This window comes from Sphaerodactylus townsendi, linkage group LG13, assembly GCF_021028975.2.
Source record: "Sphaerodactylus townsendi isolate TG3544 linkage group LG13, MPM_Stown_v2.3, whole genome shotgun sequence".
NCBI classification, from domain to species: domain Eukaryota; kingdom Metazoa; phylum Chordata; class Lepidosauria; order Squamata; family Sphaerodactylidae; genus Sphaerodactylus; species Sphaerodactylus townsendi.
This window is the reverse complement of record NC_059437.1, coordinates 31,176,955-31,195,923: the sequence shown is the minus strand read 5'-3', so window position 1 is coordinate 31,195,923 and position 18,969 is coordinate 31,176,955. Positions and strand designations below refer to the sequence as shown.

Below are 18,969 nucleotides of genomic sequence, written 5' to 3'. Positions count from 1 at the left end.
TTGGATTTCGGGAAGATTTAGTACAAAAGCCTCTTCATAGGTTGTCTTTCAAAACTCGTTCCCTGAGGGCCAAACTGCATATGACACTGAGCTGTGTGTGTAGTTTTTCCCTGGTGTTACAGGATGAGTTTCTCTTTCCCGTTTCTAAAAATACAGCTGTGGAAGCTCTGTGCTGGGAGAAAAGTTCTCATACTAGAACCTGGTGGTGCCCAATGAAATTGTTGGGTGTGACACATAGAGCATAGAAATGTACACCAATATCACAGCAGCCAATCAGAGCAGCACTCTGAACAAGCCAATAGGAGCTTGTACTGGGAAAGATTAAGATATGACAGGGGGAGTTTTAGGGAGTTAAGGGTTGAGAATTGGAGGGTGGGAGTTAGAATGAGAGGGAAAGGTTAATTCAACAAGAGTGAATTGATCTATGAAGCGCTCAGACTTTTGTTTACATTCACCTGTTTGGGGAACTGAGGTACTGGGGAATGCTGTATTTATATATTAAAAACTTGCCTGAGTGTTTTTCTTTAGGCATGTGTTGTTTGAAACCAAACTCCCTGCAGGTTCTTGTTAAGTGTTAATATTTACCTCAGTATTTAGCTCTTTGAATAAATTTTGTTCTTGTTCGCTTTGAAAGCAAACCATCACATTCCTGTCATTATGCTACATTATTATCTGCCTGAACCCTTTTAAAAATCCCATCAAGAACCCTGGTGTAGTGGGAAATGTATGTGATGTTGGAGAAATCCAGGGTGGGGGTGTGTGTGTGTGTAGTATCTGGCTTCCAAGAAATCCATCACAGTGGGCAGTTAGCATGGACAAAAGGAAGTACTTCTTTACACAATGAGTAATTGTGGTGTTCAGTGTCCGCATGGATGGTTTTACAATGGGATTAGACAGAGGATGAGTCCATCAGTAGTTACTGAACATGATGACTAAAGGAAGATCCCTGTTTAGAGGTAGGAAACCTCTGAATGTCAGAGCTAGGAGGCAACATCTGATTTTAGCCTCTATACCTTGACCACTGGTCTGATCCAGCAGGGTTCTGCTTACGTTCTTATGATCTTGAAGCATTGTCCCATAAGCAGGTATTCTGCTAAAAATCTATTACTCTTGAACACATGTGTATACACACCAAACAACTCTATCCCCACATGGAAATCATTATCTAGAATTCTTACTGAGTTGTATCTAGTGAATTTGTCCAATATGTATCTGAATAATACCACTGAGGTCCAAGAATCATAATTCTATTAAAAAAACCAAACAAACCACTTACATAGAAAACTAGCACACCAGTAAGAGAATTCTAGACTAGCTTTCTCCCTTGAGTATTTGTTTTCTGCTATTCTCCTTTTTTGTGTAGAGAAGTTTTCAGCCATCTAGTACCCAGGTTGCCATCTGATGTGATACCTTCCAATCATACATTTATCAGCTCATTCAGTACTAGCCTGTAAATGTGATATGTTTTGTAATCAAAAATATTTATTTTTATAACATTTTTATTTAACAAATAGATCTTTCAAGAGGTGAAGAGCAGTGACATCGCTAAAACATTCAGAAAAGCCATCAACCGGAAAGAAGGCATTTGTGCAATTGGTGGAACATCTGAGTTGTCTAGTGAAGGCACCCAGCACTCTTACTCAGGTATTTATATAATATTCAAATAGTTTTTGGGCTAAACCAGGGGTCTGCAACCTGTGGCTCTCCAAGCGTTCATGGACTACAAATCCCATCAGCCCCGTGCTGGCAGGGGGTGATGGGATTTGTAGTCCATGAACATCTGGAGAGCTGCAGGTTGCAGACCCCTGGGCTAAACCAAAATAAACCCGTGAATTAAAACCACCAAAGAACTGGTGCCAGGGAAGCCCATTGGAGTCAAGAAGCTGTGGTGACGGCATGAAGTCCACTTTGGCAGCCCAGCTTTAGACCAGACAATCCCTTCTTTAGAAACCATATTCTCCCAGTTATATGGGGCAGCTTTTGTCATGCAGATACAGTCACAGCTGTCAAAACCGTGTCACTTCCAAAGTGGCTGGAATTTCTGGTTGCACAACCCTAAAGAACCTCCTACGTCCTCCTACTTCCATTGTTTTTGTCTGAAACAGTTGGGCCACAGGAAACTTGGTGCAACATTTTCTGGTACCACACTGAACTTACTCTCTTCCTTTTTTTAGAGGAAGAAAAATACGCCTTTGTGAACTGGATAAACAAAGCCTTAGAAAATGACCCAGATTGCAGGCATGTCATCCCAATGAACCCAAATACAGACGATCTCTTCAAAGCTGTTGGGGACGGGATTGTTTTGTGGTAAGTTGGGAGCTTTGGTTGTTTCACTGATGTAACTGGAACCATGCAGGGAGGAGGAAATGGCTGTTGCTGTACTCACAGTATAGTCCTAAGCAGAGTTACACCCTTCTAATTTAGGATGGCTCAGTGAAAACTGAGTTCATGCCAAATATCAAGTGATATTTCCATATTAATTTTCTGAGGTCCCTCCACCCATATGTGGTAGAGTCATGACTCAGCCACAACAAAAACAAGATACACTCACTACAGTTTATGTGATGAAGTTCTGATTTAGTTCCAAATATTTGTGTTTATCCAGTACATTTTAATTGCCTACGTCACAGAGGGCAAGCATTCTGGTTACATTTATGCCCTGTCTTTCTTCCATGGAACTGAAGTTAACATCCATGCCAGCTGGAGGAGGCTCCTAGGCAGTATCCTGTCCTTCCAGTGCCCTGATCCTGACCTGCCTCAGAGGCGGAGCTACCATTGCCCCCACCCCCACATTACCTTATTGAAACAGTGCAGGTTGGAGAAGCGGCCTGTTCCCTTCAGGTTGAAAACGGCCTGGTGGGAACTACACTTCCCAGAGACCTTGCAAACCCCCAGGCTGAACTAAGATACCGTGGGTGGGTGGGTGGGTGGGAGACAGGACGCCGCAGAGGGGTGGGGGAAACACCGGGCGCACTCTGGCCCAGCTACGTCTCTGACCTGCCTAACTTCCGGCAAGATGGTGTCCTCGTGCCCTGACAAATCACAGAAATATGCTATTTTATTTTCATCAATTTACAAACCTGACTGAGAAGATTTTCACTTTATTTCCAAAACTTCCCCTGGAATTATATCTGAACATAGGAAATAATTGTCAGACCAAAATTAAAAGCTGAAAGGATAACCAGCAGTTAGGGAGCAGAAGGGCAAGAGAAAGAAGAGGAAATCTCAAATTTAAAACAATTCCCGAACAAGTTCACTAACCAGTTGTATTGCTGCTATAATCTCTGTGTACTAAATTAAGGCTCCAAATGAAATATAAAATCCTTAGCATGATTCAGTCATCTGAACTTCCATGTCTAAGAGGACAAGGAGCTGGGAATTCATCAGAGGTCACCCATCTCAGGAGCAGTTCTTCAGGGAACAATTTTGTTGGTTTTGCTGTAAGAAACAAGACATGCAGGGCCCCAATTCATATTGGGAATGTGGTACAAAAGAAAGGGGCTTGAACCTTGACAACTTGAAATGGCTTCAAGGAGCTGTTTTTTTGCATTTTTGTGTAAAACTTCCAGTACTTGTCCGTTTACTCAGCAGTACAAATAGCAACTTCTCAAGGCCATTTTAGGTTGGGAAAAATGGTCTTTATCCAAGTCGGGCCATGGAACTCCCAGCATTTTATCTTCTTGAGCCCTGCTTAGGAGTTTGAATTCAGGTCTTTTTAGACCTGTTTACATCTGCTTCACCTCACTGGCTTCTCACATCAGCATCAGTAGGAGGGTTGGGATGAACACATTCACAGAATTGTATCAGGTATTCTGAGTGAAACACTGTCCCTCCCCTCTAAAGTATGCACGCTGTGGCTGATCTAGAACTTCCTGTGACTGAAGAATATAAACTGTTCCTAAATTTGGTCTCCTAAGAGAAACATGGATGCTCATTATTTAAAAGCACTGTGGTTATTTTGTAGACTTTTACTGTGTTTCTTTTTATAAATTATCTGGTTTGATTACAAGGAATTATTTGGCCATCACAAGTGTCTCTTGAAATTGGATTGTGCATAGTTTAGTTGAAAATACATTTGCCTTTTGCACAATACTGAACACATGTACTGAGCACTTGAATATTCTTCTTCTTCTCTCTTTCTCTTTCTTCCTCCTAGTAAAATGATCAACCTTTCTGTTCCCGACACAATTGATGAAAGAGCAATCAACAAGAAAAAGCTGACACCATTCATAATTCAGGTGGGGGAACTTGTTCCGATTGGCTCTTCCAGCAGGCTGAAATAACACTGGATTTGTTCATTGATCCAAGGGAATTGCCTCAAGAGAGGAGTTTTGTTTTCCTTTAATTATTAAAAGGTCCTTTGTACAGTGCCTTTGTTTCCTCCTGAAAAGGAGTCTCGTTGCAAAGGGACACTGTTCAGTAAATATTAATTGCAGTTAGAAAATGGGTTGTGCACATGACCAAGACTGCATGGAGCTTATCGGAGTGGGAAAGCATTCTTGGGAGGTCACCTTACTGACTTCCCCAGAGCTGTTAGAGTTTTCTCTTTCTGCTCGGAAGTTCAAAGCCCCAAGCTGGATCACGTTCCTAAAACAAACATAGGCTTTTAACTGTAAGACTAACATGGTTTTACAGAGCTAGATTCAAGCCAAGTGGCACCTTAGAGATGAACAAGATTTTCCCGGGCATAAACTTTTGCGAGTAAATGCTCTTTTTATCAGAGACTTGAAATTATGTTCTTTGCAGTTTGCCAGCTGTGCACGTCCAACCCTTGCAGCAAAATTGCCAGGAAATTTTTAATGCCATGGTCTGCCTAGTCAAGTTTTTTATTCCACCTGATTCAAAGGAAAAAAGAACTGAGGAACTTCGGGCCTTCGTAAGGCTGCAGCAGAGCTGATCAACTGAAAATATTTTGGCTCTGGAGAGAGCCATCAGCTTCCCACACAAGAGTTCTCTCACCTGGTTTTTCTATCTGCAGGAGAATTTGAATTTGGCTCTGAACTCCGCCTCTGCCATTGGGTGCCACGTGGTCAACATTGGAGCAGAGGATTTGAGGGAAGGGAAGCCACACCTGGTCCTGGGACTCCTGTGGCAGATTATCAAGATCGGCTTGTTTGCAGACATAGAACTCAGTCGAAATGAAGGTAAACAAAACCTGAACTTTTCACACCTGGATAGGAGACTAACCGCACTTGTGTCAACTGTAAGGTTTGCTGTGTTGGGCACATGTGAGGTTTTTTCCTTTGTGTTTTGGAGAAGTGCCAGTCCTGGGAATGTGGCACGTGTAGGAGGGGGAAGAGGAAGGCAAAGGGACTTTGCTTCTAGCCACAACATCTGAATAAATGTGTGTTTCTAACCTCTGTAGTGGAACTTCAATGATCTACATGCCGTGCACGGAATGTGATGTACCTGTTGTGCCTAGATGGGCATTTCAAGTGTCAGAATATTTTAGTTTGCAGTTTTAAGATGGCTCATTCCAAGGAAGTACCCTAGGGCTAGGAATAGTGTGATACTGTTTAATTTTGACTGCTCCCCTTTTAAATGTAAAAGAGCTGTCCCATCAGTTGTCATTGGGGAAGACTGAAAAGCATGTATGGCATCTCCACTGATCTTTCCCCCTCCACACTTGTGTGGTTCTTTTCAGCTCTGGCTGCTTTGCTTCGAGACGGGGAAACCTTAGAGGACCTTATGAAATTGTCTCCGGAAGAACTGCTCCTGAGGTGGGCGAACTTTCACTTAGAAAATGCCGGGTGGCACAAGATCAATAACTTCAGCTCAGATATCAAGGTACCGGCAGATCTGGGATAAGGGGTGATGTGGCTTCATTTGGACAGAGTATTCTTGTGGAGTGCCAGTAAATTTAATAGATTGGAGAGAAGGCTCTGACACTGAGTCGAGGTGGTGGAGCTGGACTCTTGACAGAGAAGGGCAAACTGTGAGATTTTGATATCTAACCAGCTGGCATAAGAGGAACAGCAAGCATGGAAGGAGTAGTGGTTAAAGAATCTGATTAAGATCTGAGTTCAGATCTCCACTTTGCCATGAAGCATGCTGAGTGACCAATTCTGCTGCACAGAAATGTGAAAATAAAAAAAGAGCTTTGTATGCTGTTCTGAGCTCCTAGACAGAAGAGCTGAATGAAAAAGTACTACACTCTGTCCCACCGAAAGATATAAGTAGAATTGTGAATTTATGTGCCGCCACTTCCTCCCACCTCCAACCCTCCCCCTGCCCCAAACGCCAGGGGACTATTTTCTGCTGCAGGAGAATGGGACTGTCTCTCTTCTGCTGAAGCATTACTGACCATACTTAGATCTTTTGATGGGAAAGGGTGCAGATGAGTGGATAGCTTGCCCTAGACACTCATTCCACTTGGTGCTCTCTCTATCTCCCTCTCCCTGCCCCTCCCCAGGCTATGTGCCTCTCTGTTTACCCTGCAACCTAACTGTTTGTATCTCCTTGACTGCCCTGGGTGCAGTGCCCCCATCTGTTTCCACCAGTTTGGGAAATACCAGTATGTCTTTTTTGGGTGCAGATATGGTGCTTCTCCCAGTCTGGTATCTCATGGTTTTGTCTTTATGCAGTTGCAATTCGGGCAGCCTTTACACCCCAGCAGACAAGTGTGTTTTGGTTCTGGACCTCCTTAATGCACCTTGCTAACCATGTGTCTGGTTTGTTCCAGTTTCCTTCACATAGAAGGGGACAGCCTGTATAAAAGTTGTATCCAAAAATTGTGTCAGTCTACTGACATTGAGCTGTTTCTTCTTTTCCACTGTCACAGTGGATCCACTAATCTCTTTCATTCTCTTCTCTCTTATGCTTCCTGGATATCTGACGCACTTCCTTTCACTCTCTTACCTTGCTTTTCCCTCTTCTTTTGTGCTTCGCTTTTGCAAGCTTACTGACTTCAATAACTCTGTTAAGGTACAGAAGTGATTCCTACTTGTATAGTTTAAAATCAGCAATTTAGCTAATGTAGTCAAAGAAAGCATTATACTTGTTCAGTGTTGCAATAAGCAAGCTGCTTGCTAACTCATCCTCCTCCTTTATTTTAAATCGGCTCCAGGACTCCAGGGCATATTTCCATCTCCTCAACCAAATTGCACCCAAAGGGCAGAAAGAAGGAGAGCCTCAGATTGATATTAACATGTCTGGCTTTAATGTAAGTACTGGAACATTGGTGGTCTGCTGTGACTCTAGCAAGCTTTGCAGCTTTTTGGGTTTGAATAAATATGTGATATTTAATACAGTCAAAGGCAATATTGGAGGAGCCCTGTGGCACAGAGTGGTAAGCTACGTATCGCTGCCAAAGCTCTGTTCATGACCTGAGTTCAATCCTGACAGAAGTTGGTTCAGGTAGTTAACTCAAGGTTGACTGAGACTTCTATCCTTCTGAGGTTGGTAAAATGAGTACCCAGCTTGCTGGGGGTAAGGTGTAGCTAACTGGGTAAGGCAATGGCAAACTACCCTGTAAATATAGTCTGTCTAGCATATGTTGTGATATGATGTCACCCCATTGAGGGTAGCAGCCTGGTGCCTGCACAGGCAAACTACCTTTAACTTTTGGACTATATTGAAAATGCATTGCCAATTAGAGATTCATGCTTTTTGCAAAAAATTCTTTACTGTACTATTAGTAGACTTTGTATCCCTAGTATGAATGTCTCATGCATGTTGCCCCTGATTAGTCATTGAGGCAGGCTGTAGTGTGGGGAATCTTGAAATAGGAAACTGCAGGAGCTTGGCAATATCAGTCCAAAGGTCTTACATCCTGTTTCCCACAGTGGCCCTCCAGATGTCCCAGAAAGTCATAGTTTTACCCTGCCTCCTTGGTTGCCCACAAGCAACTAATATTCAGGAAGTATCCTGTGTTTGAACATGGAAGTTTAATTTAGCCATCATGGCCAGTAGCTATTGATGGCCCTCTTCTCCATTAGTCTGTCACCTTCTTTTTAAAGTCTTCTAGTCGCCATCTGTTTCATTCTATGAACATTTTTATAATTAATCTATTTATTAACTGCATTAGTATGTTGTCGGTGCTTTTAATAGTTTTAATGTCTAAGTGTTTTATTTAATGTTTTACTGTTTTTAACTTATTGTAACCTGCCTTGAGCCCTTTGGGAAAGAGCGAGATAAAATTACGATTCAATCAATCAATCAATCAATCAATCAATCAATCAATCAATCAATCAATCAATCAATCAATCAATCAATCAATCAATCAATCAATCAATCAAACTTATTGGCCTTTACTACATCATGTGATAGCGAGTTCTCTATTGCATCAAGAAATGCTTGCTTTTGTCTACCTTAAATCTGCCCATCAACTTTATTGGATGCACCCAAGAACCAATATTATAGGGAAAAGAGAGAAGGAAAATTCTCTTTGCTTTCTCCACACATGCATCATTTTATACTTTTTAAAAATAAATGCACCGTAGTACTTTCCTGAAATGGTTGATCTTGAAAACAAATAGGGATGCCCTCTGAGAATAGTTCTGTGCCATCATATCTTCTGGGAAAATGTCACCGTGTAATTCTTTTATGTTTGCTCTTTCTTATTAAATTCACCCCTATATATGAGAACGGGACACAATGATGGAAAATTCTCGCATGAGTGCATCTTCACTTTATGAGATTTTATTGTATATGGCTTTTTAATCCTTTGTATAAAAGCAACCTTGAAGGTCTGTTAAGGATGGAGAAGAAGCCAGCATAAAGCTGCACTTTTGATTTTAAAGAAAACCATCTCTCTTGATAAGATTACATTTATAACAGGGAAAGAGTGTGGGAAACATCACTTTGTTGTGGGTTTTCTTGTAAAAATGGTTTATACCGGCCCAAGCCTCAGGATCTAGCTTTGCATTGTCTCCCTTGGGAAGAGGTTACTTTGTTGGCTTGACATAGAAATGAAGATCAGCTCTAAACAGAAGGCTAATAAATATCCCTGCAGTTTGGCTGACTGTGCTATTCCTGCCTGTTTAGGAAAAAGAGATGACTTGAAGAGGGCGAGTGCATGTTGCAGCAGGCAGATAGGCTGGAGCTGCGGCAGTTTGTTACTCAGCGGACGTTGTCAGTGGCAACCCTAAGCTGAACTTGGCCTTTGTGGCAAACTTGTTTAACAAATACCCAGCCCTCACCAAGCCTGGAGAACCAGGACATTGACTGGACCTGCTGGAAGGGTGAGCACACCTGCTTTCCCTCCCAGATTCTCTTTCTCTTCAAAAGGACTGTGCATGCCATGAATAGAAGTAGCTCCATCTCACATTCTTTCCCTAGGTGAGACCGAGAAGAGAGAACATTCGCAACTGGATGAATTCCCTTAGCGTCAACTCCACATCGCCAACCACCTCTGGCGTAAAGTCTGGTTGAATTGCTCAGATGGCCAGTGAAGTCTGAAAGAGAGCTTAAAAGCTACAAACAAGAGAGAGCTGAAAAGGTTCCAATGAAAACTGGAAAAGGGAGCTTAAAACAACAAACTTAGGCAGAAGCAGGCCCAGCTAACGTCTTCTCTCCATTTTAGAGACCTGCAGGATGCATTGGTGATCTTACAGCTCTGCTGAAAGGATCAAAGTTCCGTAGACTGGAATAAAGTCAACAAGCTATCCAAAACTTGGGGCAAACATGAAAAAAGGTAAATGGTTGGGTTGCTGTAATGCAATGGGGGTTTTCATTTCAATGATTCTGCCTTCCAAAAGGCATTTGCTTATTGGCTTTTCCACTGAGGAGTCCCCATTCATTATGAGGCGGTCTGGGGCTAGTTTCAGAGCAACCCCTGGGCAGGCCTCTTGGTCCTTGCTGCTTCCTGGCATCAACTCTGTGCATTCTAGAACACACCCATGACAACACACTCACCACTTCCACATTGTATTGGGAGGCTGGCCATGTTGGGCAAGATGCATTTCAGTTCACTATCTTCTCATTGAGAAACTCTGGATTCACTGATGTTGACAAACTCGGGTTTTAGTGGAGCTTGTTTACCATTTCCTCATTGAGAAACTCCAGATAAGCTTCTGACAAATTCCAGGGTTACAGCTAGGGATGTGCAAACATTTTTTTTTTTAATTTTGTTAATTCATTTGGTCCGGCTGAGACCTTATGAGGAATTTCCAGAATGTGGAGGAATCACAACACCATGAGGAGTTTGCAGGAGCCTGTGATTCAATGGGGAAACTTCTTCCCAGGTACTTACAAACACAATGTAATTCTCTTTTACACAACCCATTGAGATGCAATGGATTTTCCCTTGTGAAGAATCAGAAGGCCATTTCTCAAAGCTGAGCAGTGATGTTCTGATCTTCCCACTGGTCACACAGAGATCATGGAGACCAGTGCCATCACAAAGTCATTTGATTCCAGTCAGGATCATTTATGGCCCATAGGTCTGAGCTGTGCATTCCTAGAGGCCAAATTTTGCCAGGATCCCATTGGGGAGCACATTTACATTCCCTATGAGTTTTAAGTTTGGAGGACCTCACTTTGTTTCAGGGTCTGGCAGATGTGGCTCCAAAGCAGGATAGCTAATTTCAGAGCATGATTATTTCCTGAATTGAATGGATCACCATATTTCAAACCTGCTCTACAATCTGGGCCTTCAGTAATTATATGGGACTTGAACTCCTGCTGACATTTGTCTTTGACTGTTTCCCCTTTGTGTAATATCATGGCACAGAATCTAATTTGTTTCTCTTTCTACTATCACCTTTTTCTATGCATACAGCTAGAAAATTACGAATTATGCTGTAGACTTGGGGAAGCACCCAGCGAAGTTTTCCCTGGTTGGCATTGGCGGGCAGGATCTCAATGATGGGAACCAGACCCTCACACTGGCTTTGGTGTGGCAAGTGATGAGAAGGTATTATCAAAACATGGTGTAAGATGGGTTATCATATGCAGGTCCCAGGTCTTGGGTAGTGTGGGGGAGTTTTACACTTCTTCCAAAAACGGGCATGGGTGGAAAGAGTCGTTTGCATTTGTTATGCTGCCTATTTCATAAACCTGATGCAGGAGTACCTATCTACAGATCTCAGTATGTCTAAAATCTCCAGTAGTCATGAGGAATATTCCCAGAATCCCAGAAATAGGTATTACCAGTGTTATTACCACCTTGCTTTGGTGTGGATGGGCTATTTCGCCGTGCTTCCGTTATAATAGTAGTAGCACCAACCACAAGATACCAACAAGAAGAGAACTTGGTCCTGCCTCAAGAAGAAAACCAATATGCCCATTTCCTACCCCCATTCACACCCAACCATGAGGGAGAGAGTTTTGTCTATGCTTTGCATGCAGAAGGCCTAAGGTTCAGTCCTTGACATCTCCAATTAAAAGGTCTCAGGTTGCAGCTTTTAGGATTTTGAAATTTTTGCTTTCTTTCTTTTTTTGACCAGTGTATCTCCTGGGCACTGAGCTCTAAACTATAAGACACTTTTCTTCAAAAGCTTTTCCCTGTCTTTGTGTAATTAGTAAGCAAAGTCTTGCATCTGTGCCCCAGGTATACCCTGAATGTTCTTGAAAATCTTGGGGATGGCCAGAAGGCCAATGATGACATCATAGTTTGCTGGGTGAACAGGACCTTGAGAGAAGCGGAGAAGTCGAGTTCCATTCAGAGCTTTAAGGTAGGGGTCTGTGTATGTGAATGTTTAAGTCATCCTCACGCGCTTTTTAAAAAATAAGGATTCGAGAAGGTTGGATTTCTGTGTCTTTAGAAATAGTTCCAGGCTAGCCTGATCTCCTCAAAGCTGAGAAGCTAAGCTGGGTTGGCCATGGTTAGTATTTGGACGGGAGAGCACCAAGAAAATCCAGGGTTGCTACATTGGATCAGACCATGTCAAACCACCTCTGAAAATCTATTGCTTTGAAAACCCTTTGGGATTGCCATAAGTTGGCTGTGACTTGATGGCATTTTCCACCACAGAAATAGGCCTGCAAACACACTGACTGCAGAACTTGGTGGAAGGGATCACTCCCAGCCATCTGAGGCCGCGTGTTGTCCTGCTCTTTTTACACACATGTGTACATATAGCAAAAACACCAGGCAAGTCATGCCACAGGCTCTTGCATTGATGTTTCTGTGATGAATAGTTTTCTTGCTCCTTCTAGAATCCCCATGTACTATTAACAATTCAGGACTAGCTCTCACTGTTCTAGTAAACCCATTCTTGGCCTGCATCCTTGCAGGTGGGAAGTGGGAGGATTTTGTACAGCATGTTTGCTGTTCCCCTTCCCCAAATCATCTGCACGTAGAAAATCTGTTTTTCAAGGAGAAGGCTAGGCTGGTTCTATAACATGGTAGTTTCCTACGAAGAAAGATTCATATTATAGCAGAGGCTTTAATCATGTGCACCTCCATCTGTTGTCTGAAATGACAGACTCTACATACAGTTCAGCCCCTCAGGGAGAAGAAGGCCTCAGTGGACATTCGTTTTTCCAGGTGCAACAGCTTTGCTCATTGCCCCAGTGTCCCTTTTCTCATCCAGTTGCTGGATTGCAGCTCTGTTTTGTATGCATATAATTCCCCCTCTTCTCCTGTGAGCAGGAGGACCCTTCACTGTAAGTGTTCTATGGTCATTTTCTACTTGCCATATGTTGAAGTACCTCCCTTCGCTTTTTACCAGGACAAGTCAATCAGCAGCAGCTTGGCAGTCGTGGATTTAATTGATGCTATTCAACCTGGTTGTATAAATTATGACCTTGTAAAGACGGGAGATCTGTCGGAGGAAGACAAGCCTGAGAAGTACGCATGAAGTAAGTCTCTCAGCTTGTATTGATGGTGACCTTCTTGTTCTAAGAGTTCGTGCCTGTTTAGAGGTCTTGCTTAGAATTCTGGTCTCACATTTATTTTATTTAGTCATTTTTTATTCCAACTCTTTCATTTCAAGACATTTAGGCTGATTCTGCAGATGGGCCAAAACAGCGGTATGAAAATGAATTATTGAAAACAGTATAAACCCTTTTACACCCATATTTTCACACCGTTTACACACTGCTGTTTTTGGCCCATCTTGGGAATCAACAAATGAGGGTACAGTGGCTAAGGAGGCCCTCCTCCACATACTATTCTCACAACAACCCTGTAAGGCCAGGTTAGGTTAAAGAGACATTGACTGGCTGGAGGTCAATCATTCAACTTCAAGGGAGAGTGGGATTTGAACCCAAATTTCCCTCATCATTGTTGGGCATTGTGAGCTACTACACCACACTGTTTTTCCCTGTTGCTCCTTTGAGAGTCAGACCCGCGCTTGGGTAATAGGGGAGACTTTAGTGGTGCCGGATCCTCCATGCGTGAGATGGCTATAGCCCCCCCCCCCCTTTGTTTAGCATGCCAGGTTGCTGAGATTTATTATGTATGTATGTATGTATGTATGTATGTATGTATGTATGTATGCTTGTCTTAATGTATCAATCAATCAATCAATCAATCAATCAATCAATCAATCAATCAATCAAACTTATTGGCCTTTACTACATCATGTGATAGCGAGTTCTCTATTGCATCAAGAAATGCTTGCTTTTGTCTACCTTAAATCTGCCCATCAACTTTATTGGATGCACCCAAGAACCAATATTATAGGGAAAAGAGAGAAGGAAAATTCTCTTTGCTTTCTCCACACATGCATCATTTTATACTTTTTAAAAATAAATGCACCGTAGTACTTTCCTGAAATGGTTGATCTTGAAAACAAATAGGGATGCCCTCTGAGAATAGTTCTGTGCCATCATATCTTCTGGGAAAATGTCACCGTGTAATTCTTTTATGTTTGCTCTTTCTTATTAAATTCACCCCTATATATGAGAACGGGACACAATGATGGAAAATTCTCGCATGAGTGCATCTTCACTTTATGAGATTTTATTGTATATGGCTTTTTAATCCTTTGTATAAGCAACCTTGAAGGTCTGTTAAGGATGGAAAGCCAGCATAAAAACACTTTGATTTTAAGAAAACCATCTCTCTTGATAAGAACACATTTATAACAGGGAAAGAGTGTGGGGAAACATCACTTTGTTGTGGGTTTTCCTTGTAAAAATGGTTTATACAAGCCCAAGCCTCAGGATCTAGCTTTGCATTGTCTCCCTTGGGAAGAGGTTACTTTGTTGACGACACATAGAAATGAAGATCAGCTCTAAACAGAAGGCTAATAAATATCCCTGCAGTTTGGCTGACTGTGCTATTCCTGCCTGTTTAGGAAAAAGATGACTTGAAGAGGGCGGAGTGCATGTTGCAGCAGGCAGATAGGCTGGGCTGCCGGCAGTTTGTTACTCCAGCGGACGTTGTCAGTGGCAACCCTAAGCTGAACTTGGCCTTTGTGGCAAACTTGTTTAACAAATACCCAGCCCTCACCAAGCCTGAGAACCAGGACATTGACTGGACCCTGCTGGAAGGTGAGCACACCTGCTTTCCTCCCAGATTCTCTTTCTCTTCAAAAGGACTGTGCATGCATGAATAGAAGTAGCTCCATCTCACATTCTTTCCCTAGGTGAGACCCGAGAAGAGAGAACATTCCGCAACTGGATGAATTCCCTTGGCGTCAACCCACACGTCAACCACCTCTACGCGTAAGTCTCGTTGAATTGCTCAGATGGCCAGTGAAGTCTGAAAAGAGAGCTTAAAAGCTACAAACAAGAGAGCTGAAAAGGTTCCAATGAAAACTGGAAAAGGGAGCTTAAAAACAACAAACTTAGGCAGAAGCAGGCCCAGCTAACGTCTTCTCTCCATTTTAGAGACCTGCAGGATGCATTGGTGATCTTACAGCTCTACGAAAGGATCAAAGTTCCCGTAGACTGGAATAAAGTCAACAAGCCCCCCTATCCAAAACTTGGGGCAAACATGAAAAAGGTAAATGGTTGGGTTGCTGTAATGCAATGGGGGTTTTCATTTCACGATTCTGCCTTCCAAAAAGGCATTTGCTTATTGGCTTTTCCACTGAGGAGTCCCCATTCATTATGAAGCGGTCTGGGGCTAGTTTCAGAGCAACCCCTGGGCAGGCCTCTTGGTCCTTGCTGCTTCCTGGCATCAACTCTGTGCATTCTAGAACACACCCATGACAACACACTCACCACTTCCACATTGTATTGGGAGGCTGGCCATGTTGGGCAAGATGCATTTCAGTTCACTATCTTCTCATTGAGAAACTCTGGATTCACTGATGTTGACAAACTCGGTTTTAGTGGAGCTTGTTTACCATTTCCTCATTGAGAAACTCCAGATAAGCTTCTGACAAATTCCAGGGTTACAGCTAGGGATGTGCAAACATTTTTTTTAATTTTGTTAATTCATTTGGTCCGCTGAGACCTTATGAGGAATTTCCAGAATGTGGAGGAATCACAACACCATGAGGAGTTTGCAGGGCCCTGTGATTCAATGGGGAAACTTCTTCCCAGGTACTTACAAACACAATGTAATTCTCTTTTACACAACCCATTGAGATGCAATGGATTTTTCCCACGGGAGAATCAGAAGGCCATTTCTCAGCTGAGCAGTGATGTTCTGATCTTCCCACTGGTCACACAGAGATCATGGAGACCAGTGCCATCACAAGGGAAGTCATTTGATTCCAGTCAGGATCATTTATGGCCCATAGGTCTGAGCTGTGCATTCCTAGAGCCAAATTTTGCCAGGATCCTATTGGGGAGCACATTTACATTCCCTATGAGTTTTAAGTTTGGAGGACCTCACTTTGTTTCAGGGTCTGGCAGATGTGGCTCCAAAGCAGGATAGCTAATTTCAGAGCATGATTATTTCCTGAATTGAATGGATCACCATATTTCAAACCTGCTCTACAATCTGGGCCTTCAGTAATTATATGGGACTTGAACTCCTGCTGTTTGTTGTCTTTGACTGTTTCCCCTTTGTGTAATATCATGGCACAGAATCTAATTTGTTTCTCTTTCTACTATCACCTTTTTCTATGCATACAGCTAGAAAATTGCAATTATGCTGTAGACTTGGGGAAGCACCCAGCGAAGTTTTCCCTGGTTGGCATTGGCGGGCAGGATCTCAATGATGGGAACCAGACCCTCACACTGGCTTTGGTGTGGCAAGTGATGAGAAGGTATTATCAAAACATGGTGTAAGATGGGTTATCATATGCAGGTCCCAGGTCTTGGGTAGTGTGGGGGAGTTTTACACTTCTTCCAAAAACGGGCATGGGTGGAAAGAGTCGTTTGCATTTGTTATGCTGCCTATTTCATAAACCTGATGCAGGAGTACCTATCTACAGATCTCAGTATGTCTAAAATCTCCAGTAGTCATGAGGAATATTCCCAGAATCCCAGAAATAGGTATTACCAGTGTTATTACCACCTTGCTTTGGTGTGGATGGGCTATTTAAGCGTTAATTTCCCGTTATAATAATAGTGGCCTTTCAACCACAAGATACCAACAAGAAGAGAACTTGGTCCTGCCTCAAGAAGAAAACCAATATGCCCATTTCCTACCCCCATTCACACCCAACCATGAGGGAGAGAGTTTTGTCTATGCTTTGCATGCAGAAGGCCTAAGGTTCAGTCCTTGACATCTCCAATTAAAGGGTCTCAGGTTGCAGCTTTTAGGATTTTGAAATTTTTGCTTTCTTTCTTTTTTTGACCAGTGTATCTCCTGGGCACTGAGCTCTAAACTATAAGACACTTTTCTTCAAAAGCTTTTCCCTGTCTTTGTGTAATTAGTAAGCAAAGTCTTGCATCTGTGCCCCAGGTATACCCTGAATGTTCTTGAAAATCTTGGGGATGGCCAGAAGGCCAATGATGACATCATAGTTTGCTGGGTGAACAGGACCTTGAGAGAAGCGGAGAAGTCGAGTTCCATTCAGAGCTTTAAGGTAGGGGTCTGTGTATGTGAATGTTTAAGTCATCCTCACGCGCTTTTTAAAAAATAAGGATTCGAGAAGGTTGGATTTAATTGTCCTTTGAAATAGTTTTAGGCCAGCCTGATCTCCTCCAAGCTGAGGAAGCTAAGCTGAGTTGGCCATGGTTAGTATTTGGGCGGGAGAGCACCAAGAAAATCCAGGAGTTGCTACATTTGGATCAGACCATGTCAAACCACCTCTGAAAATCTATTGCTTTGAAAACCCTTTGCAGGATTGCCATAGATTGGCTGTGACTTGATGGCATTTTCCACTATAGAAATAAGATACAAACACACTGACTGGGAAGAACTTGGGTGAAGGGATCACTCCCAGCCATCTGAGGCCGCGTGTTACGCCCTTACTCTTTTTACACACATGTGTACATATAGCAAAAACACCAGGCAAGTCATACCACAGGCTCTTACATTGATCTTTCTGTGATGAATAGTTTTCTTGCTCCTTCTAGAATCACCATGTACTATTAGCTGGTGAGTTCTAGCTCTCACTGTTCTAATTAAAGCCATTCTTGTACTGCATCTTTTTTGAGTAGAGGTAGGATTTTGGACTGCTTTATGTTTTGCTGTTCCCCTTCCCCAAATCATCTGCACGTAGAAAATCTGTTTTTCAAGGAGAAGGCTAGGCTGGTTCTATAACATGGTAGTTTCCTACGAAGAAAGATTCATATTATAGCAGAGGCTTTAATCATGTGCACCTCCATCTGTTGTCTGAAATGACAGACTCTACATACAGTTCAGCCCCTCAGGGAGAAGAAGGCCTCAGTGGACATTCGTTTTTCCAGGTGCAACAGCTGTGCTCATTGCCACAGTGTGCCTTTTCTCATCCAGTTGCTGGATTACAGCTCTGTTTTGTATGCATATAATTCCCCCTCTTCTCCTGTGAGCAGGAGGACCCTTCACTGTAAGTGTTCTATGGTCATTTTCTACTTGCCATATGTTGAAGTACCTCCCTTCGCTTTTTACCAGGACAAGTCAATCAGCAGCAGCTTGGCAGTCGTGGATTTAATTGATGCTATTCAACCTGGTTGTATAAATTATGACCTTGTAAAGACGGGAGATCTGTCGGAGGAAGACAAACACAGTAACGCCAAGTAAGTCTCTCCAGCTTGTATTGATGGTGACCTTCTTGTTTCTAAGAGTTCTGCCTGTTTAGGGTCTTGCTTAGAATTCTGGTCTCACATTTATTTATTTAGTCATTTTTATTCCACTCTTCATTCAAGACATTTAGGCTGATTCTGCATGGGCCAAAAACAGCGGTATGAAAATGGTGTGAAAACAGTATAAACCCTTTTACACCATTTTCACACCGTTTTTACACTGCTGTTTTTGGCCCATGCGGAATCAGCCCTAGATTGGGGTACATGGGAGGCCCCTCCTCCACATTATTCTCACAACAACCCTGTGAGCTAGGTTAGGTTAAGAGACATTGACTGGCTGGAGGTCAATCATTCAGCTTCAGGGAGAGTGGGGATTTGAACCCAAATTTCCCTCATCATTGTTGGACATTGTGACTACTACACCACACTGTTTTTCCCTGTTGCTCCTTTGAGAGTCCAGACCCATAGCAGGTAATAGAGGAGACTTTAGTGGTGCCGGATCCTCCATGCGTAAGTAGCTATAACCCCCCCCCCCCTTTTGTTTAGCATGCCAGGTTGCGAGATTTATTATGTATGTATGTATGTATGTATGTATGTATGTATGTATGTATGTATGTATGTATGTATGTATGTATGTATCCCTCCCTTTGTCCCAGGAGCACATGGCAGTGTAAATGGTTTCCCCACTCTCCTCCCAATTCATTCCCAGCCACAGCCCTGCAGGGTAAATTGGGCCAAATGAGAGCAACTGGTCCAAGATCACCCAGAGAATTTCATGATAAGGATTTGAACTTTGGTCTTCCCAGACCTTGTCTGAAACACTAACCACTACACACACTGGCTCTCATTTACAACTACCAAGAGAGTCAGTGTCAGACTACAATCAGAGACTCAGGTTTGAATCCCCAGTTTGCAAATGAAACTTACCGGGTGACCTTGGCCAGTCATGCCGTTTTATCCTAAGCTACCTTGCAGGGTGGTTGTAGTGGGGATAAAATGGGTAAACACATA

At 42.8% G+C, this 18,969-nt stretch overlaps 1 protein-coding gene across 5 annotated transcripts in view; it reads left to right on the top strand.

Annotated features, from left to right (window-relative positions):
* The window catches only part of PLS3 (plastin 3), a 60,772-nt gene that overhangs the window by 39,895 nt on the left and 1,908 nt on the right, over window positions 1-18,969 (top strand). For 3 of the 5 annotated variants that reach the window (XM_048514375.1, XM_048514377.1, XM_048514376.1), the window contains 13 exons: window positions 1,515-1,644; window positions 2,175-2,307; window positions 4,157-4,238; window positions 4,979-5,144; window positions 5,645-5,787; window positions 6,898-6,924; window positions 7,067-7,162; window positions 14,187-14,382; window positions 14,478-14,556; window positions 14,722-14,836; window positions 15,919-16,052; window positions 16,694-16,817; window positions 17,828-17,952. In XM_048514375.1, coding sequence (XP_048370332.1) covers window positions 1,515-1,644; window positions 2,175-2,307; window positions 4,157-4,238; window positions 4,979-5,144; window positions 5,645-5,787; window positions 6,898-6,924; window positions 7,067-7,162; window positions 14,187-14,382; window positions 14,478-14,556; window positions 14,722-14,836; window positions 15,919-16,052; window positions 16,694-16,817; window positions 17,828-17,952 — 1,550 coding nt within the window. The remainder of the gene's footprint in view (window positions 1-1,514; window positions 1,645-2,174; window positions 2,308-4,156; window positions 4,239-4,978; window positions 5,145-5,644; window positions 5,788-6,897; window positions 6,925-7,066; window positions 7,163-14,186; window positions 14,383-14,477; window positions 14,557-14,721; window positions 14,837-15,918; window positions 16,053-16,693; window positions 16,818-17,827; window positions 17,953-18,969) is intronic. The other 2 variants (XM_048514378.1, XM_048514379.1) reach the window with 1 other exon arrangement.